This window comes from Motacilla alba, chromosome 17 (assembly GCF_015832195.1).
Source record: "Motacilla alba alba isolate MOTALB_02 chromosome 17, Motacilla_alba_V1.0_pri, whole genome shotgun sequence".
NCBI lineage: Eukaryota > Metazoa > Chordata > Aves > Passeriformes > Motacillidae > Motacilla > Motacilla alba.
The window spans coordinates 8469872-8491017 of record NC_052032.1 but is presented as its reverse complement, the minus strand read 5'-3'; the positions used below and the strand labels follow the sequence as shown (position 1 = coordinate 8491017).

At 52.0% G+C, this 21146-nt stretch overlaps 1 protein-coding gene across 2 annotated transcripts; it reads right to left on the bottom strand.

Annotated features, from left to right (window-relative positions):
• Positions 1-518: 518 nt before the first annotated feature.
• PPP1R26 (protein phosphatase 1 regulatory subunit 26) lies at positions 519-9820 on the bottom strand. 2 transcript variants are annotated; one of them, XM_038156496.1, is made up of 2 exons: positions 9302-9820; positions 519-6637 (listed from the first exon to the last, which is right to left on the bottom strand). In XM_038156496.1, the coding sequence occupies exon 2, from the start codon at positions 6574-6576 to the stop codon at positions 2629-2631; it is 3948 nt and encodes a 1315-aa protein (XP_038012424.1). In that variant the 5' UTR covers positions 6577-6637; positions 9302-9820; the 3' UTR covers positions 519-2628. The 2 variants fall into 2 exon arrangements, with proteins under 2 accessions (XP_038012424.1, XP_038012425.1); XM_038156497.1 differs by lacking the exon at positions 9302-9820 and adding an exon at positions 7643-7781.
• Between the last annotated feature and the right edge of the window lie 11326 nt (positions 9821-21146).

Sequence of the window (21146 nt, the reverse complement as noted above, 5' to 3'; positions counted from 1 at the left end):
TGGCACTGGGGATAATCTCTGTTACTGCTCAGCCTTTGGTCATGTGTGAGAGGGATTTCGTGCTGCTGCCAACCACCAGACCTCTCTTTTCTGAACCAGTGCTGAGAACTGGGCCAGCAGGAGGACACTGCAGCCTGGCTGGGCAATCCCAGAGATGCTCCTTGACACACAATCAGTTCCACAAGCAAAGATTCCGCTTCTTGACTACAAACACCAGCAAAGAAATCTCTTGGGGTTCTGCCACCACGAGCACCATTCTCGCCTCCCAAAAGCCACCCCTCTGTGTTTTGTAAATTCTCCTCATTTTTTGTTACAAAGAATTGATGACGTCCTCAGTGAGGAGGGAAGAAGAGGGAACACAGAAATGATTACTCACTCAAGATGATGACACAAACCATAGGAACACTCCAGTTGCACGGTCCGTGGGCACAACCCCGTTTATTAAACATTAGAAACTCAGCAATGTACACCAGTTCCTATATACAAATCAAGTTCAGCAATTAAAATTAAAAAAGTGCTGTTTGAAATCGGGTTTTATTTAAAGCACAAGGTAACTGGAATTGCATTTTAAGTGGGAGTGGATCAGGTCACGAGTGGTACTGAGGACACAGACACAGCAACAGGGGCACGAGACACCTTTGAAGTCTTAATGTGGATTTACTGAAAACTTTTTGAGAAGAAACATTCAGCTTTTTATACAAACAGTACAGAGCGCTTCCAACATCTCTAGGAAAATTAAGTATACAGTTTAATCCTTTTAAAGCAAGGTACTCGGAAAACTTCTAGTTTAAAATACCAGCCTATTGACCTAGTCCAAACAAAAGGCTCAAATCCTGCAACGGAATCAAGGCAGAGCAAAAGACAAACCTGTGAAGAGGGAGTGCAGGCACTGAGCTAAGGAAAAACCACTTTTCCAAGGAATCCTACCACAAAATGGAGATGAGTTAACACACTGACCTTTAAACAACCCGGCCAACCAACCCCAGGGCTACAGAAAGGTGGCTGGACAGTCAGAAATGCCAAGTGAGCACTAGGAACGTGTTTCAAACGCAGCTGCACGACAGCATGAACACACCAAGGATGTTTATTTTTCTCTACATGCCACAGTCACTACTCTATGCTACACCAGTATTTTGCCCACATTCTGCACCACACCAGGGACACCACGGGATTCTGGATCCAGTCTTGGCTGCTTTTGCTCCGGTTTGCAAGTTTAAGGCCAGCCTGGAGGAAGACTCCTGAAGTGACTGAGAAACAAAGTGATGCTAAGCGGTGGTTTGGCTGAGGAGCTCTGCTGAAGAGCAGACAAAGAGAATATCAGATCAATTCACAGGGACAAGATGTGAGAACAAACTCCTCCAAGGACTTCACAACACAAAAATGAAAATGAAAGAGCCAACAGCTCCAATTTACACCTTTTGAATTTGCAGCGAAACCAGTGTGAGGGCACTTTTTCTGTGTGTGTGATGTGAATGTGCTACTTCAATCCCGTTGAAAGTCAGTACAAATAAAAAGATAGTAGTGAAAAAATTGCTTTATTCTGGCTGCTGGAAACGGAGGCAGAGAAAGAGCCTGAAGAGAACAGTGCTGAAAATATCCGTGGCTGAAAAAATCCGTTTGTGTTGTGACTTCCTACAGCAAACCCAGCTTTGCCTTATTGCACCAAAATTGTCAGTGAAAAGTTCACAGAAATGTAACATTTTAAAAACCACTTCTGAAAAAGGAAAGTTAAGGGCACTCAGTTCCAGAAAGTTCATTCAGGCAACCAAAAGCCATCTCTGGGTAACTGCAGGGCATCAAAAGGAGAGAGCTGAGAATAACAGCAATTGTTTGAGCCCTGCAGGCCCGACAGTACAGAAATCCAGGGAAATCCAGGGAAATCGTGTTTGTCTGAACAGACTCACTCCTTCACTTGTCTTGGACTGCAGTTGTGCTTGGAATCATCTGCTAGCAGGAGGTTCTGGGTGTGTGTAAGGACTTGGAGCAGCTGCTGAGATCTCTTTGCACAGGAGGTGCAGCCAGAGCCATCCACTTGATTCACCTCAATTTGCATTTGTGTCTTGCAGGCCGGATCTCCACACCCACAGCTGAGCTCGGCTCAGGGACCTCATCCCACAGTCCTCAGGGGGGGAAAACTGAGCTCCAGCAAACCCCCACCCCACAGGATTGTCCTGAGGCAGCTGGGATGTGGCCAGTGTCACATCTGCATTGCCATCCGAGGCTGTGCTTCCCTAGGATCTCTGAACAGGCTCCCAAACAAATTCTGTGCGCAAACAGGTTTCCCTTTGAGAGACAATTAGAGGCCTCATAATTTAAAGTGTGATTAGCCAATATCTTATCTACAGTAACTACAGCATCCTGTAGGAATGCAAGCCCTAAAAATCGTTATAAAAAATATTTCCTTAGAGCGCTTTAAATAATTTACAAAATTCTACAAAAGCTATGAACGCCTACCAGTGATATCCCTGTTAAATAGAATTATTTTCACATTAGTGTGTGTATGATATACAGCTATCAGCATCTCCCACGGCCTCTCCTTTCCTCTCTCAAGCTTTATCAAGGTAATTACAATCACAGTTATTTTATAAAAGACTGCTAGTGTAAAAACAAAACCAAAAAAAATGTTACTTACATATTTGAAACCTTTTTTTCCAAGAGGGAACCTGGGTAGTCCCCTGCAGGTAGGTCAGTAAATTTTGCACAGGTTTTGGTTAAAAATTCCTGCCCTTGGTGTACTTCACTAGCAGCTTCCCTGTTCTGCAGGACAGGTATTTTTCCTTCCATTTTGGAGCTGGATACCTGAATTTCTCCCTGCCTGTCATCTTTTTCTTCCTTAATGCACATCTGCACGCTGTTATCTGCACATGCTCCTCCACTGTTATACACTGCTGCTGCTGTCACATTGAATTCCTGCCTTGGGCAAGCTACACTTGGATCTGGCCTCTTGTCCAGCTGGTTATTCCCTCCCTTACTGTCCACCTGAGCACTCTGCTGAGCTGGCTCTCTGCTGCCTTTATCTGCTTTTCCCACACTGCACTCAGGGTGTGGGGGATCTGCAGTGGAGTCAGCCCAGCCGCCTCGGTGGGTATCTCCTTCTTTCATCCACATCTGGGTGTTCTCAGCTCTGGAGGTTCCTCTGCAAACCTTATCAGCTTTTCCTGCTGCCACACTCAGTTCCTGTGAGGGAAGGCTGGACTGGGACTGATCCCCTGGAGCATCAGCCTTCCTGCAACCCTCAGCTGCCTCTTGGAGACACCCAGCTCCTGCACAGGTTTCTGCTACATGGGCACTCGCCCCTCCCACAATGAGCTTCTGAGAAGAACTGGGTTCTTTTATTGCTGGTGTGATTTCCCCACTAAATTCACCTTTTGGCAAGGGGTTAAGCACATCAGTGTCCTGGGAAGCTGCCTCCATTCCCAAGGCACTGCTCTGGCTGAGCACACACTCTGCTTTCTGCTTTTTGTTCAGAAGCATCGATTTCTTCCTGTCCCGGGCGTATTTCAGACCTGCAATAAATTTACTTGAGATTTTTAGTTGGAAGGTATTCTTCCTTTTAGATCTGGGCTTTGCATTCATGACTTTTCTCACTTTACACCCTTCATTTCTGCTGGCTTTTGGGGGCTCTGTGTTACGGACGTTCCTTTTGCCTGTTGCATTCCCAGGTAACTCCTCAGCAGCACCACCCTTGACCCCCCCCAGTCCTTGCTTAGCTTTTGACTGACCAGTAGTAGGAACATTCTCTGCAGAGGAAGCACATTTTCCACTGCCAGCTAACATTGCACTTTTCCCTTCTGTTCTCTGAGAGTTCTTCACCTCCTCAGTTTGCTGAGCTACCTCAGTCTTTTTACTCTGACCCAGCACCAGCTCCATCTCATTTTCCACCGGCTGCTGCTTTGCTTTTCCTTTGTTACCACTTTGTTTGGTCGCTCTAAGTAGGTCCACACTTGCATCACCTTTTTGCATCTCTGAATTGCTTGCAGAGTCTTTAGCCTTTTCTGCCAAAAACCTCCTGATTTCCAGCTCGATGCTGTCATCACTGTCCACTGAGCTGCTGTCACTGGCGTCTGACACAGCTGGGAAAGCACATTTTTTATTTTTAGCCCCCCGCTGGTTTGAAACTGGTTTAGGTTTATTGCCTTTTTTAAGCTGTAAGTTAGACTCCAGGTTTTTCATGGTTTCTGGCTTGTCATTGGGAAGTTTGATGTTGTCTGGAGGGTTCCTGCCTGCATTCTCCCTCACAGCTTTCCGAGGTTTTGAGAGGCAGCTTTTTAGCAGTGAGGGATTTTTACATTTCCACTCGTTTTGTTGGAGGCTACTGAACTCATCCAGCAGCTGAGTTTCTGTCTCACTGAATCTGACTTTCTTCTTGCACTGAGCTTTCTGGTCCTTGGATTTCTTCTTTAACTTCCTTTTAGACTGTAACAGGTCCTTGATGGCACTATCCAGGTCCTCATCACTGTCCAGAGAGCTGCTCTCATCACCTGACCCCTCCCTCTCTGGGGTTTGGATGGGGTTTTTTACAGGTTTTTTTGCGCTACTCTGAACCTGCAGGAAAGGGTTTACAGCGTCTGAGGGCACACATCTGCTGCCATCAGAGCCAGCCAATTTGGGAGACATCAGCTGCTGCTGCCTCGGGTCTTTATCACTCTGAGCATCCCGGAGTTCTGTGGGGTTGCTCAGGGCACGCTCCTCTTGGAGCACAGGGAATTTGGAATAGTGACCTGGCTGGAAAAGTCCTGTCTCCAGCTGTTCAGGTAGTTTTGATCCCCCTTGTTTCGCTGTTCTGCCTTCCCTTTTAAGTCTCCTTTTCTGACTCAGGGATAATTTCAGTGTTTTGGGCAGAGCAGGCTCAAGGGTCCCGGTGAGGCTGTTTGGATCAGAAGGCAAAGGCATCTGGATGGAGCGTGACAGGCTGGGAGGTTTTGTTCCAAGGTTTTCTGACTGTGCTTTCAGAGCCAAAAAAGCCCTGATTTCTTGCTCTATGCTGTCATCACTGTCCACAAGGCTGCTGTCACTTTCACAACGAGAGGACGAGAGAAGCTGGGGAGAAAAGAAGGAGTCTGCAGTGAGGGATTTGTTGTCACTTCCCATTTGGGATGGCATGATTGTTTTGGAAATATCCAGGATAGCTTCTGCACACATGAGTTCTGCAGATGTGTCTGCTCTGCAAGAGGCCTGCAATGTGAGCTCACAAGCAGTAATCTTGTTTTCTGGAAGTGCAAAATGTCTGGCTTTTTTCAGTGGTTTAAACAGCTTATTAAAGTCATTGCTGGTGCTTTCTAATCCCGTTGACTTGGAATTAACTTCTTTTCTCTTGTTGCTTGTAGGGTTTTTATGGATTTCGGGTGAGGCACTTTTTGTGGAGCTAATTGTCAGGCTGGCAGAAATGTCTGCCATACCCTTTGGATCAAATGATTCCCTCTGCAAAGGGACACAGTTTGCTGCATGACCTGCCTCTTTCCTGATTTTTTCCAGCTGGTAAAGCTGAATGGCTTCTTCGATGCCATCATCGCTGCTCGAGTCAGATGTGTGCACGCTCTCCTTGCTAAGTGCTTCCCTCGGCTCCCAGTAACGAGCTCCCCTTCCCTCATCCTGCTCCACGAGCCAGGGCTGGCTGGCAGTGCCCATTTCTAGGTATGCTTGGTTCACCTGGCTGAAATCACTGGGCTCTGCTTGGATTTTTGACTGCAAACACTTGGACTGGGCGCTGGATTTCTGCACCTTGGGATGGTGTCTCAGGAGCAGCGCATTACAACCTTGCTTTATAGCACCACAGTTTGTTCTGTTTGTTGCTTCTTTGCTGCATTTCAGGACAGATCTCACACGGGAATCTTTTTTACCCTCCTCGGTAACACATTTACTAATTTCTTGCTGCTTCTTCTCATTCAAGAACTGCACTATTTCAGCTTGTATGCTCTGTTCAAAGGAGTCATCGCTGCTGATGCTCTGAGGGGAAGCAGGCTGGAGCCTTTTCCCAATCCCCAGGTGGTCAGACAGGTACTCTTCAGAGAGCATCTCGGCTTTAAATTTCACAGGCAGGAGGTTACTAGCCACTTTGTTTTGGGAGAACTCTCTCTTAAACCTTTTGTCTCTGCTCACATTCTCAGAACGCTCTGCATTCCTTGGCAACAACTGGCCACTTTTGCTTTTTGTTTTCAAGTACTCTTGGATGGCTTCCTCTATACCTCGGTCCACAGAATCGTCGCTGTCAGAATCCAGCAGCAGAGTCTCAAACTCTACATTCCTTTCCACTTCGCTGCCATCAGAATCCTCAGGGCACCCACACTGGGTGTACTGAGGGTGCTTCTGCAGCAGCGTGGCGCTGGATGTGACTCTGGTACTCGTGCCTTTTTCTCCCTTCTGTTTCTTCTGCACAACACAGCCACACTCATTGTTCATGCCCAGGGCAGGCTCTTGGCTTTGCAGGTTGTTTATGATCATCTGAACTTTGGTGCTCACGGAGGTTCTGCTGTCGGATTCAGGGAAGCAAACGGGGTATCTACAATTCCTTGCTGGCCCAAAGGACTCCCATTTTGTCTGAAGAGCTACCAGAGGAGGAGCATCCATAAGGAACATTCTAGCAGACCACAGCAAAGTCCACAATGGAACAGATTCTCAGACTGGTCTCTCCTCCATCCTGAAACAAATTAAAAAAGGAAAATATTTATTAAGCATGTGCCTTCTAGAAATTCCATGTAATAATTCTGGTAACATAAATTGTAAATTATTAACACTCAGAACTACTGTGCCAGATAATCACAGGAATTACTCCTCAACATCACTTGAACAGGCAGATCAGTCACTACTGCCACTGGGGATAAGGCAGAGCACTCATCACTTGTGGTTTGCAGTATTTTGTGGCAAAATCATAACCCAGCTCAGGTAATTCACTTGTGAAACTCTTCCTGTGCTTTCCAGTCCTTTTTGCATGTGCTCCCAAATAATGATGCACTGCCCAGACCCACAAAGAGCCACTGTGATGGCATTCAGTGCACTGGTGTGTGCAATCCCCTCTGCACTGAGGGCGTCTGAACACTTTCACAGAAAACTTTGTGGCAGGAGAGAAAGAACAATTTTAAGGAATTCTTTCATAGTGGGAGTGGAGAACTCAGCAAAATACTCTGCTCATTGTTTCCTTTGGCATAACTGCCCTTTTCAAGGATCATGCAGCTCAGCTTTCCAGTTTTCCAACGAAAGCAGCACTGGCTGTGTCCACATGGTGCAGGATGGGTGGATGTGGAGAAACCTGGACCATCATCTGGGATGGTGGGACACAAACAAACTCCTCCTCAGAGAGCAGAGGATCACACAGCATCCCAAAACAGCTTTTACTAGATCTGACTTGGCATTAAACACGCACAGCTGAGGGACTTGGGGCAGCTGAGAGAGAAGGAAAAGGAACTTATTTCTTCCTGAAACACACTCTACAGCAATAACCCTGAGACATCAGTCATCCAGCCTCACTGCAGGATAAAAGCTCTTGGCAAACACAGATCTTGGGGAGGGCACAAAAGCAGGATGAAGATTAGGAACTGTTCTTTGTGCTGCAGTAGAAACCGCAGACAGAACGAAGCTTTGGTTTGTGGAAGAGTGGAAAAAGCCACCCACAAAACTCCAGTTAGCATCCCAAAGAGTTCATCACCTCCACATGGTCCCATGAGGGTCGAAGGCTTCACCTGCAGCATCATTTGGTAGGATTGAGGGTGACAGTAATTCCCAAAAACTATGACAGTTGGGTGGCTCTTCAAGCCCAGCTCCACACAAACACAGTGAGACCCAACTGCAGTGGCACTGGACTCTGCCAACATACAGAGACACAGTTTTCCCTCTGAAACCTCCCTGACCTTGCACTTGTCAATTATTCTCTAGTTCTGGTTTCAAATTAATCAGTGGTATTAAATATTTTAAAGGATTAATGACTCTAAAGTCTTTGAAACTTGTATTTATTTACTGGGAGTAAGGTAACAGACAACCAGGGAAGACGATTCTTCATCTTTGCTTGGGCACATACAAATTAAAAACATTTTTCCTGGTAACAAGCAGCTAAGGATCAAAAAGACAGAAATTAGGATACCTCATTACCTTGAAGCAACGCAATTAACACACTTTAGCTCCCAGCTTCATTAAAAAATAAAACCCCAACATTTTTCCTATTAACCTATTTCCACAGTTTTCAGGGAAGGGGCAGGTGCCTTCACTATCCCACACCCGGACTGGGGGTCCTGCATGAATTAGATGGGATTGGGGTGAAGTTTTGTGTCCCAGCACCCACACAGGGCACCCACGGAGACCAGGAGGGGACACCTGGGTGCTGTCTGAGGGGGGACGTGAGGGGATGCTCACCCAGGGGATATTCACAGAAGGCGTGAGGGGACATGAGGGGACACACACTGAGGCTGTGAGGGGACATGAGGGTCAGTACCCAGACAGGATCTGAGGGAAAATGAGGGGACACACGCAGAAGGAGGGGGGTGCCCTGTGTAACTCTGGGAGGGGAAATGAGGGGACACCCACAGAGGCTGCATGAAGGGACACTAAGTCAGAGGGGATGTGTGAGGGGACACCACCCCGGTGCACACCCAGAGAGGCTCCATGAGGGCACGTGAAGTGACATCAACCCGGGGGGCACCCATAGTGGCTCTGTGAGGGGACATGAAGCGACACCAACCCGGAGGGCATCCATAGTGGCTCCGTGAGGGGACATGAAGTGACACCAACCGGGGGGCACCCCCAGAAGCTGCATGAGGGGACATGAAGCGACATCAACCCCGGGGGCAACCACAGTGGCTCCGTGAGGGGACATGAAGCGACACCAACCCGGAGGGCACCCATAGTGGCTCCGTGAGGGGACATGAAGCGACATCAACCCGGGGGGCACCCATAGTGGCTCCATGAGGGGACATGAAGCGACACCAACGCCGGGGGCACCCATAGTGGCTCCGTGAGGGGACATGAAGCGACACCAACGCCGGGGGCACCCATAGTGGCTCCGTGAGGGGACATGAAGCGACACCAACGCCGGGGGCACCCAGAGAGGCTCCGTGAGGGGACAGGAGGGTACCCCCAGCTCGGGGGGCATCCCGGAGGGGCTGTGACGGGCCCCTACCCTCGGGGGCCGCTCGCAGCCGCCGCCCGCGGGACCCCCGCGGGGCGCCGCGCCCACTGCCCGCGGCCGGCCGGGCCCTGCCCGCGCCGCCATGGCTCCCCCTTCCCGCCTTCCGCCGCCCCGGACCCGGGCCCGGGCCTCTCCCTCGGCCGCCGGCGCGGCGGGGCCCGGCCGCGCCCCCCGCCCGCCGCTCACCTGCCGAGAGGAGGCCGACAGGGGCGACGGGGGTCGGCGGCGGCCGGGCCGGGCTGTCGGCTCCGCCGGGCTCCGCTCCGCCGCTGCCCGCCGCGCTGGTGCAGGGGCGGGCGGCGCTTCCTTCCCTGCCCCCGGGGAGCGGGAGGCATGCGCCGCAGGGCTCCGGCGGGGAGGCGGGGAGGGACCGCACCGGGCCGGGGCACAAAGGCGGCGGCGGCCGCTGGCCCCGAGAGCCGGCGCGGAGCGGAGCGCAGCGGAGGGCGGGCGGCGGGAGCCCGGTAACGATCGTAACGGAAGGGCCGCCGGGGGAAGGGGCACCGCGGCTTCCTGCAGCAGCCCCGCGGCCAGGGCCGGGCTCCAAACCGCGGTCCGGGCGCGGACGGGGAAAACAGCAGCGGAAAGAAGGAGATTGTACTCGGCTCTTGTCTCAGAACTATGCGCAGAGCGGGGGATGATCCATCCGCTCCCTTCGGGGTGCCAGACTGGGGAAAACTCAAAATATCGGCGGGATGCAGCAACACTTGGCTGTCCCAGCTGCAAAGTTTGGGGTGCAGAATGAGAATTGAGGTGCAGAGAGCCAAGGCCTCTGCTTTCAGCAGCTGAAGCGGTCGGTGCTGGGCTCCTGGAGCTGTTGAGTTGTTGGAGGTTTCACACAGCGAAACAGCAAAGTTTTAGTGCTCTAATTCATCCCTGTTTTGTTGGCAAGCGGGTTTTCCCCGAGGATACACTGCCAACCCTGTGCTTCCAGAGCAGAACCAAGCTGTGGGATGTTTCCTTTTGGGACACCCGTTTAAACCTGCTGATTCCTAAAACACACAGAATGAGTCACAGCTCTCAGTCTGTAAATCTGCACAAGCATTTCCATTCCTTGTCTCTGGCAAACGAAACCCCGGTGCCTCAACCCAAAGTGATGCCTGCTTTCACTTTGTCAGTGCGTTTTGTTTCCCTGTGGGGCTGGAACACCTGCGATGCTGCAGAGGAAATCAGCATCTTTTGGCTGGTTGTCGTCAAAATAACAGGGAAAAAGCTCAGGCTGGGTGATAGCAAGTGGGGAACAGCAGCTAAGGAGGGTCCCAGGCTGGAAATAGGGTGGCTGAGAGTGTTGCACTCTTTTTGTGCTCACTCTGTGGCAACACATCACAAGATACGGCGAGGAACAGACTTCCACCTGCTTTTATCCCAGAGATTCTTGTTTTGGGGAGCACCTGAATTTTTGTGCCCTTTCCTCATCTCCAGTTTCACATTTTAATTTTTTTCCTCACCCCCAGGAATCCTCTACTACCAAACCAGCTCTGACCCTGGGAATGTGGGGCAGGACCGTGTTTCAAACCATCAGACACAGTAACAAACTCGTATTAATTTATCTCCTGCTCTTACAACAGATAAAACAGAGCCGATTAGACATTTGCCTGTGTGTTCTTGTCCCTGGGATATGTAACATGCTTTTATGTTCTGATCTGGCTCGCTTGAACGAGACTGCTGAAAACAGCACAGCCAGCATCTGTGTGCAGGAGGAAACAATGGGCTTGCTTTTCCTTCACTGCAGAATTGCAGCCTGGAGGTGAGGAAACTTTGCTTCGCTCACCATATTCCTCCCTAATGCCACGGCAGAGGGAAGAAAGGGCTCTTGTGTTCATGTATCCTCCCGGGCCAAGTCAATTTACATGTGAATGCACTTTTAAAATAAAATTAAAGTCAAAGCTGTGGCCAGAAGCCTGATAAATGTTTTTGTGCACATGCAGTTGCTTGGGAGGGGGGAGGCTGCTGCTGCTGCAGAGCTCTGCTGTCCCCAGCCGAGGTGACATTTGTGCCTCTGTGTGCCACTTTTACTTGAATGAAGAGCAGAGGTGCCATTAGGGGTGATTTGCCTGCCTGATCCCTGATCCTGGCAGAAATGAGAGCAGTGGTCCCCGTTCCTGCTGGACGGATGACAAAGTCACAATCACTAATTGGACCCCTCGTTAGAATGGCTGGAATGGCAGGGGAACGTTCACATTTCCAAAATGAAACATCTCCCCCGACCTCCGGATCTGCTGCTCCTGTTTGCAGGGATAGGTGCTCATTACAGGTGCCTCTGGATACCTCAGAGCCTGAAATCAGAGCTCAGCCGATGGCTTTTATTATTTTGTTCCCAGCAAGAGAAAGGACAAGATTAAAACCAAATTAGCAGGAATAAAAGGACTCGCTGGGCAGATTTTGTTGTTGGGTAACCTGTGGCTTCGGGGCCAATTAATATTCCTACATGGAGCTATGTTAAAACACCAGCCACGTCTGCTGTGCTGCTGTTTTTTGGGAATATGGGTCACAGCTGATGCTGGCTGAGGGCACATCCGTGTCTAGGACAGGAGGGATGGGATTCCACAAACCCTTTCCTCTGTTGGGGGCAGTTTTGCATTCCCCAAGCACCTCTTTGGCTTTTGGGGCAAAACTGATTTGCAACAGCACAATCCTGCCATGACCATTGAGGTTTTGGGGGAAAAAGCAGCAGAGAAAGGAGGTGGATGGAGCCTAATCTGATTTTCCCTCACCCTCAGTGTTTTGGGTCTGTTTTTCACATGGCTGCACTGATCCTCAGGACACTCAGTGCTGGCCCTGCTCCAACATCTCCCTGCCCTGGTCAGCTCCTTCAGTCTGATCTCAGATGATTTATTAGATAGAGAACAACTGGATCATGCAGTAACATGGCAAATTGAAGACTTTAGTTGTTATTTAATAAATGCCAAGGAGACTCATGAGGCCTTGAAGTTATAATAGAAAGATCTAATTTAGGAAAAAAAAAAAAAAAAGAGGGAAGAGAGATGCCTGTGAAAGCTGCCAGGAAGCAGTGCTGGGTATTGAACATTTCTATTTACCCTCTGAATGGAACAGAGGTGGTTTGAACTTTCTTTCAGCAGGGCTGGATGCTGCCCAGGGAAGCAGCACCTGAGGCAGGAGGAGGTTCAAGGGCAGTTTTTGGTGGAGCCCAGTCCTGGAAGCTTTGCTTTGTCTTGCCTTGGAAGACGTCGCTGCTGTAAATCACCTTTGGTTGACAGAAATTTTTAAGGGAAGAAACCAACCAAGTCCATGAAGCAAATGAAAGTGTAATCATAGCACAGAAGCAGGTTACAGAATGCATGTAACGTTTTTGAGTCAAACCTGTGGGCTTCCATCACTGACCATTATACCAAGTGCAGCTGAAGGCCTCTGTGGGGCACAGCTCATTGCTTTGGAAGATGTCCCTTTTCCTTGTTGATTGCGAGTGTATCTGGCATAAGAACACAAAGTGGAAAACACAACTTAGTGCCAAGAGTTTTAACTGTAACTCTGACCTTTCCTTGCTACCATGTGGCAGAGACCCCTAAAATATCAAAGGAAATGACATCCCCTCTCTCATATTCTGCACCTGGAACCTTTAATGGGCTTTGTATGACTCATTCCTATCTAGGTTAAATGATAAATATTTCATGTTTACAATCCTGGACATGGGCCGCGTGGGCTTTTAAGAGTTTTCTTTCCACAATCCCTCCTTTCTGTCCATCTCCTCGGGCTTTGCTGGGGGGCAATGCTGTCAGTATTCCCGCAAGGACGCTTCCAGCTGGCTCCTGTGCTTGTCACAGTTCTGCTTGTGCCCATTAGGTGTCAGACTCTTATCGGCTCAGTCTCCAGTTCCACGAGAACAGGAGAATATGAGAAACCAGAGCTGCTGTGGCTTTTCTGGGATGCTCCCTTGCCTGTGGGTTCTACCCAAAAAGGGCAAACTGGGTTCTGTGGTGCTCATTGGGACACCAAACGGGGACTCTGTGCTGCTTTTGTCCCAGGTTTTTTCCAGCTGGGATCCCTCCAGAGCCACTGCTCATCCCCGGGCTGCAGAACGAGCATCCACAGGCAGCAGCTCCTGCCCCAAACCTGCTGGCTTTGTGTTCAGGCCACCTCTCACTGCATTCCTGAGGTCAGCTCTTCCTGTTGCAACAGCTCCTCACACTGCTCTGGTGTCTGTGGGGTCACTGAGGTGCTGTCAGAGCAGTGATCATCCTCTTCCCACCTTGTCCATCATCCTTTTGGGATGAGCACATGGAACTGGGTGCTGATGCCCGGTGCCAAGCCCGGCCAGCACCACGAGCGGTCAGATATTTCCTGCAACTCAGGGCTTGGGAGCAGGGCTGGACACGTGGGGATTCATTCAGGGACAGAAAGTCAGGGGTTTGGGGTTTTTTTTTGGGTTTTTTTTGTTTTTTTTTTTACTTTTTAATGAACTATGTGCAGTTTCCCATAGCAATACTTTGATTCCAGCCACGAGGCAGGATATAAACACGGGCATTTGGTGCCATGAGCCGAGGTTGCTGGTGATGAAAAGGGGTCTGTGAGCCTTGAAATGGTTTATTTAAAGGGCAGGATCAAAGATGTACCTTGGGATAGATACCTGCCCTGCTACGTGAAGAAAAGCCAGAGATGCTGTGCTCACTTTATATTTCAAAAGGAAACTGCTTTGACTTTGTGCTGCAGTTGCTGAGAGCTTTAATGGGGCAGGGGGAGGGAAAGAAAACACAACATGCTCCAGCTGCCCTCATTACTGCTTCTCTGCCTCTCTGCTGAGGAATCCCAGCACAGCCATGGACTTGCCCACCTGCAATTACCAGGTCCTGCATTTACAGAGTGCCTTTCCTGACCTGCTGCTCGCCCAGGAGCATCCCTGCAGCCCCCTCTGAGGCAAAGGCTGCTGGATTCCTTCAGTGGAGCAACTCCTGATTCCCAGCAGGGCCACCCTGAGCACTGTCCCAGCCCCCATTAGCTCTAAACTGGCGTTTTTTTAAGAGGCATCTTCAGCTTTTCAGATCACCTTCAAGGAGTGCTCTATTTTTAGCATCCTTGGACTCTCTTGGCTGCAAACAAGTGAAACCTCTCTGCGGTGAATTCACAACAGGGCAGCTGGCAGGGGTTCAGAGTCTCTGTGTGAAGTGCAGCACGATGCAAATGAGTTGTCCCCGAGGTCCCTGAGGAGCAGGCTGAGCCCACGGAGCCACCACGGGATGCTGCCTGTCCAGTCCCACCAGGGCCAGGGTGCACAGCCTCATCCAGAGATGCCTTTGCACTTGCCAAGTGCTCTTTGCGCAAGCAGCTTTGATTAAGGATTTGCACACAGCTCCTGTTTGGTTCGGTGCTTAAAACGCTTCCTTAAATAAGTTTTGGATCAAGCCAGAGATCACCGCTGTTTTGAATTTTCATCAGGCTGGAAAAACACGCTGAGCTGGGGCTTTGTGCAACGCTTTGACTCGGGTTCTAATCCAGCAGAGCAGCGCAGAGTGAATCGGCCTCAGCAGAGCAGCCGTGCACAGCCAAAGCCTCCTGCTGCTCTGCAGGGTGAGGAGAGCTCCCAGGAGCAGCTCCAGGCTGGCTGGAGCAGTGCTTGGAGAGCAGGCTGATAGTTATTTGAGGTATTTCTTTCCCCCCAGTCTTCGTTCTGCTCTCCCAGTGGCCCAGCCCGGAGAGGTGCAGGGCAGGAGCACCCCAGCTTCATGCAAGGTGCAGCTGCTCCCACTCCACGTTCCTCCTGCTGTTCCTGGGTCTTTTAGGGCCATGACATATGGCCAGTGACGGGAATTTTGGGCTAAGTGCAGTGTCAGATTCACCCTCCCATCCTGCAGAGCTGTCAGTGATGGAGAAATGTTGACTGGGCACTGCAGATGCCTTGAGTACAGCAGATCCATAACAGCTTTGGAGACAGAGCAGGGCATCAAATCCTGTCCTAGTAAGCATTAAGAAAAATGTGGTGTGCTTTCTCCTGGATGGGGCTTGTGCTGCTGGCATTGATGATCCTTTTAAAGTGTTTCCTCATCCTCATCTTGAATCCCCTGGCAGTGTCTGGGCTCCTTGGAGGATGACCCAAACCCTCTCTGATCCTTCCAGCACCCCTCAGGCCACTGAGATGCTGAGAGGACACTGTGGGGCTACAAATCCTCACCCAAAATGTGGCTCAACAACACACCAATCCTTGCCACTGCCCAACTGGCCAGGAAGAATCAGAGAGGGAAAAAACCCCATTCCCATACCTGAGGTGCTTTTCATTTTGCCCTCTCCTGGCTGCATCCCACACTGTGCAGGGGTTGGATCTGACCCTTAGCCAGGCTCCCCTGCTTGCCTGGGGCTCAGGAGAGCCGCGGGCAGGGAAGGGAAGATGCGGGGGCAGCGCCTCGGGCTGTGTGTGCCTGCGTGGGACGGGAAAGCCGGAGCAGCTTGAGCCCTACGTGCTGGGAGGAAGGAACCGGCTGCGAGGAGCTGGTGGGAGGAGGAGGAGGAGAAAACGGTGTCAGCAAACGAGGCAGATTGAGAGCTGAGACGTGTTAGTGGTTGTGTTTGGGATGTGATCAACGCTCCCTTGTGACTTGCACAGCCGGCAGGGGCCTGAGTGGTGCAAATAGAAAATGTGGAATCAGTGGGAATGGAGCTCCCACGTCCCCTTGTGCTGCAGGGGAGGGTGAGGCTCTCACACGCCTTGTAAATCCAGGCACGGGCTCATCCAGCTGCCAGAGGGCAGGAGGTGGGCGAGCTGGTGGGTGGCACGGGGCACTCCCCTGCTCCAGGGAGCCGGGCCATCCATGACTGGTGGGTGCTGCCAGCATGGAGCGCAGCCTCCTTTTCCTCTGGATACCTGTGGCTATGGCCCTGAGGGTTTGGTCCCCAAAATCTCTGCCTGGAGACATCCCCAGCTCAAGGAATCAGAAATCTGCCACTTGTTTGGATGCTGGGCAGTGGCTTGGCCTCAGCACCGTGGGGAAGGGGGAGCTGGAACACAGAATGGGAAAAGGGAGGGGCTTTTCCTCACCCCCTCGAATCTCTGTTGTGATAATTCATGAGTGTCACTGGCACATCTGTTCAGAGGGAGAGCAATAATACGGGTCCAGCTGAGCGATGAAATTGCTTTCAGGGCTGTTTGATTCCCAGCTTGGGGGTGTGTGGTCAGCCTAACTGCAAGCTGGGGATTTTTAATTTATTTTTTCCCCTCTCCTTTGCCCTGTTCCTCGCAGCCAGCAGAGATCAGTAGCGTGTAAAGCAGGCAGAGGCAGGATCTGTGAATCCTATCCCCCTGTTCCCATTCTCTGGGATAGATGGGCCATCTGGGCTCACTCATGAGACCCTGAAATCACTCACACAGCGCCTCCGTGAAGGATTTACAGCTCACTCATGACCAGGCTGCCCTGGTTACCCTTTTCCTGCAGCCCTGTGCCTGCTGGGTGTGGGCTCAGCTCGGGGCCCGTTTCTCCTCTAGATGGTGCAGCTGCCTTTGGGTGCAGCCAGACCCCGACCCTGCGGCAGAGCTGGGGGCGCAGCCAGCCCTGGGCTCTCCCCGTGGGTCCCTTCCCAGCGTCTTGGCAGGACGGGACAAAGCTGAGGGACCGCAGCTCGCCACGTGTCACCTGCCCGAGGCTGTGCGCCAGCTACCTGTGGAGCAGCAGCGCCGTGCCAGCCGTGGCACCGCGGCACCGGGGGGATGAGAAATCCGTCTCCTGCTATTCCTGGCCTCTCTGTCCTTGGCAGAGCGCGTCCTGGCAGTGCCCGCGGGAGATGCTGGCAGAGCGCGGCGGAAGGCGGAGGAGAGGGGACAGATCCCGGGGGTGCCCCCGTGCCTTGCGGCAATCCGGCTGCTTCCGATCACACCGGGCCGGCCGGAGGAGCCGAAATGCCACCGTTATCTTCTGTTGGAGCCCCCGCCCGCCTGCCATCCCTGACTCATGCCCAGGACGGGAGCGATGCGGCTGCCAGAGCCGCGGGGCTGGCAGGACAGCGGGCACGCACAGAACCTCGGCTCCCACCTGCGGTTCAGCCTCTCCTCACCCCACGGCAGCCGGGAGGGCACACGCTGGGATGCTCCTCTCCTCCAGGACCTGCTCCCTGTCGGAGCCATCTCCTCGCTGCAGAGGGACATTTCTGGCTTGGGGATTGCGCCAGGGCAGAGTGAGCTCGGCTGGGTTTGGCAGCCCCTCTGAGCCAGGAGGACATCGCTGAGCCGGGCGGGTTGGGTTTGGGATCCTGCAGGCAGGGGAATCCTAGGCAGCTCTGCCTGCAATACTCCCCACTTGTTTAGCCTAAACCCAAATAAATACCAGCCTAATGATTTGAGTGAAACAATAGCAGCCATTCCAGCATAAAGAAAGCTTTCCTGCCATTAAGCTTTGCTGGCAAGCTTTAGAGCCTGTATTTTAAATAAATGTTATGGGTGCATTTAGAAACACACCATATGTTCTCCCGCAGATCTTTCTGGGAGCTGCCTTGGCGTGGCTCTCGCTGGATCCCCTCCTCCTGGTGCCAGGGTGGGTTTTGCCATGTGCTGCCCATGGAAGCAGGACCAGAGCCCTGTGCCCCGACTCTTCCTCATGAAGAAGCCACACGAGGGACTCTCCACACCCCACAACGCGAGTTTCTGGAAGTCTCCACCACAAGCACGAGCTCCAAAAGCAACTCTTATTTTTGTTGGAGATCTGATTAATTGAATGATGACCTGCCCTGCATCCCTGCCACGGTTCCCACCACTGTTCCAGCTGCAGCACCAGGCTGTTTTTGGCCAAGCAGCCCCGAGGGCAGCAGGCTCTGCGATGGCTCAGTTCCCCCCGGCCGCTGTAGGTGGCACTCCGGCCCCGCCGCCCGCCCGGCTGCCAGCGCCGCGCTGCTGCTGGCACCCAGTCAGGGGATGAGCTCTAACTTCACAGCAGATTTTCCCTTCTGACAGATTACTGCTTCATTTGTAACAGGAGAACTTCTCATTAAGTACATTTCTGACAGTTTGTTGAGGGTTTGGGGGGGGGGGAAATTAAAATCCTCGTGTAGCCGAGCGTGCCAGAGCGTGAGCACGGCTCCGGCTTCGCAGGTTTGGGAGCTGGGGTTGAGTTATTTTCTTTTTTGCTTTGCCTCCAAAGTCCCTTTTCATAATTATTCACTCCTGAGCACAATTTCTGCAGCTGGGAGACGGGCACATTCCAAAGAGAACCCAGCTGGAAAGCCAGGAGGGCTTGGAGGTGGCAGCTCCCTGTTCCAGCAGCGCTCAGCTTTCGGTGCTAATCCCATAAGGTTTGATTTCTTGAGTGTGTTTAAGGCAAATCCAAATCTAGCGGTTCTTCTCATTGCTCTGGGCACTGTGGGAGTGCCCGGGCATGCCAGGCTTTGGCTGCGTTCAGGGTTGGACATCTCAAGGCATGAAGTCAGTCCTGGCTCTGCCAGGGACCTGTGGCTGCATACTGGGGACCTGGGGACATCCCTGGGGGGACCCAGCTTGCCTCGGGCAAAGCTCTACTCTCACCAGGTTCCCATTGCAGTACACCCTAAAAGACAGAACGACTAATTTTAGTGTTAATTATGCAAATCAGCCTTGAAGAAAACTCAGGAGTGAGGTTATTATCACTCTCCTTTTTTCCATGGTGTGGAATAGCCCTTTTGGAAAATCCTTCTTGCAGAGCCACAAATGTTTTTTTCCTCTTGGGTTTCTTTCAAGTGGAGAAAATGCTGAGCGAGGCTGTTGCCATAAGCTCCCAGGACATTTTCATTGATCCAAATCAAAGAGCAAGCATCAAAAAGCACTGTGTGACGTTACGGGGGTATTTTAATTATGAAAAGTGTTGCAAGCAGCTTAAAGAAAGCAAGTGCCTCACGAGAGGAAAAGCATTCCACTTCTTTTCCCTCAGAAAACACTTTTTCTCATTATCCAAGTGCTGAAACTGTTCACTCCTCAGGGGCAAGGACCACACTGGCCTTTCCCAGCTCACACTGAGCACAATAGCATTGATAAATTGTGTTGGAGCGCCCTGAGATTTTTCTCTCCTGCACTAATTGCCACTCCAGCCCTGGCTCCCCCCACCCCCTGTGCAAACACAGGTATAAACTGCCTTGCTGCTGCTGCTTTGCCACCCCAGCGACGCCCAGTGCTCCTGCAAAGATCCCTGCTCCTGTTTGAGTGGTTTCTCTAAGAAACACTTTTGAATCAGCTTTGAAAAGCATTTGGAAGCCTGGTTTTCCTCGCATCAACAGTGTGGATTCAGATATCCTGTTCCTCTTGCTGCTTTCTCTCTGCCTTTCCAAGCTGGGATAAAACTTGAGTTAGTGCTGGTTCAGACCCTTCCCTCCCTCCCTGGGGACATGGCCTGGGAGGTGACACAGGCTGGAGGAGCAGCCCAAGCAGCTACAGGCTCGGGGCTGGGATCCTCTGCAGGTGATCCAGCTCTCCCTGGCACTGCCTGGCTGTGGCTCCCCCGTCTCTCCCGTGGCTCTGGGCAGAGATCAGACCTGTGTCCCCTGGGCAGTGCCCCTCTCCTGCTGAGAAAATCAGATTACAGTGCCTTTTACCCCTGAGGCTCCAAGGGCTGCCTCCTTGTTTTCGGGAAGGAATCTTGCACACGGAGACAATCCTTTGATGCTTTTCCCTGCGCGTGATCTTAGGGCTGAGGGCTCAAAACACCCATCAGGAGCTGCTTTAACCCCCGGCACCCCCAGCACATCACTGCAGACACGGGTGGGGACAAAAAGGACCTGTTTGCCCCCCAAGGAGAGACTTGGGAGACTCAAGCGTGGCTGTTCCACCCCGGGAGAGGCTGAGTGGGCCCAGGGAAGGGTGTCAGGGTTTCTCTGGCGAGGGAGGGATGCGCTCAGCTCCTGGCAGATGGTTCCTCTGTCTCCCTGCACTTGATGGGATGGTGGGAGAAGTTGTTATGAAAGACTGCCGTGACATTCACAGCACAGATCTGCCAACTGGTGTCTCGGGGAGACGGAGGGAGCGCCTCGCCGTGCTGCATAAATTGGTGCAGAGATATATCTGGTGCTGTGCTTCGTGGCAGGGTGGGAAGGAGCCTTCTGCTCACAGGGGAGTGGGGTGTCCAGCCAGAGCCCTGCTCAGGGCTGCCTGTGAGGCCCCACAGAGGCACGGGGTGCTCCTCTGGGTGCCTTTTTGCCGTGGGGATGTTGGTAATTTCCGAAAGCTGGTCCTTCTGTGACAGAGTCTCAGAGTCATGCAGTGCTCCCCCAGTTTTCAGATGCCCCATCCCAGTTGTGGCTGAAGGTCCTGTGGAGCCACAAGGACTCTCCATCCCGTGGGCCCATCCTGGAGGAGCAAGGGCTGCCTGTCCCTCACCACCTGCCCTGTAAGCCGGCTCACAGGGGAGCTGTGCTCTGTGTCCTGCAGTTATCATTTCTGCTTTTCGGACAGAAAGCAGAACAAAACTCGGACAATCCCAGCCTCAGCTGGGATTTAGTGGGCTTTATTTCCCTGCTTTTCCCATCAGGGTCAGTTTTCCTCCACAGCTTGGACAGCAGAGCAGAAGCCCCACCACGATGCTCCTCTTTAGTTTTTGCTGCTTGTTAATTATTTCATTAGCTCCCTCTGCATCCTGATGGGGGTTTTAATTTTCCATAGCAACTGCATCCACGACACCTCCCCACTCAAGAAACCCACGCTGTGGGGTGCTGGGGGGCCCCAGGCAGCCAAATCCTCCATCCTACAAACCAAAGTGGGCACCAGCAAGTTGTACCATCGGGGAAACTTTTCCTGCTGGCAGAGGGGGAGCAGCAGGATCCATCCCTGAGCCCCTGTGCCTCGCTGGGCTCTGTGGGGCAGGGCTGTTCCCAGCTGGATGGGTGCCTTCCCTGTGGTGTCTCTGCAGCTGGGAAGCAGCAGCCTGGGAGGAGGAACTCAGCCTGTTCGCACAAACAGCCAACAAAAACGAACGCCCACCAGGACGAGTTTCATACCTACAAATTATCTCTGCCGTGGAGCCGCAATTAAACAAACCCTGCCACCAGCAGAGCAGAGGAACGGCGGGGAAACCTGAGCAGCTCCCAGCCCTCCATGCCTCCTGTCCCTGGGCAGCTCCCCTGTACTCAAACTCTT

Excerpts from the sequence above, each read along its gene's own strand:
- PPP1R26 (XM_038156496.1), bottom strand. The coding sequence starts at position 6,576 with ATGTTCCTTATGGATGCTCCTCCTCTGGTAGCTCTTCAGACAAAATGG.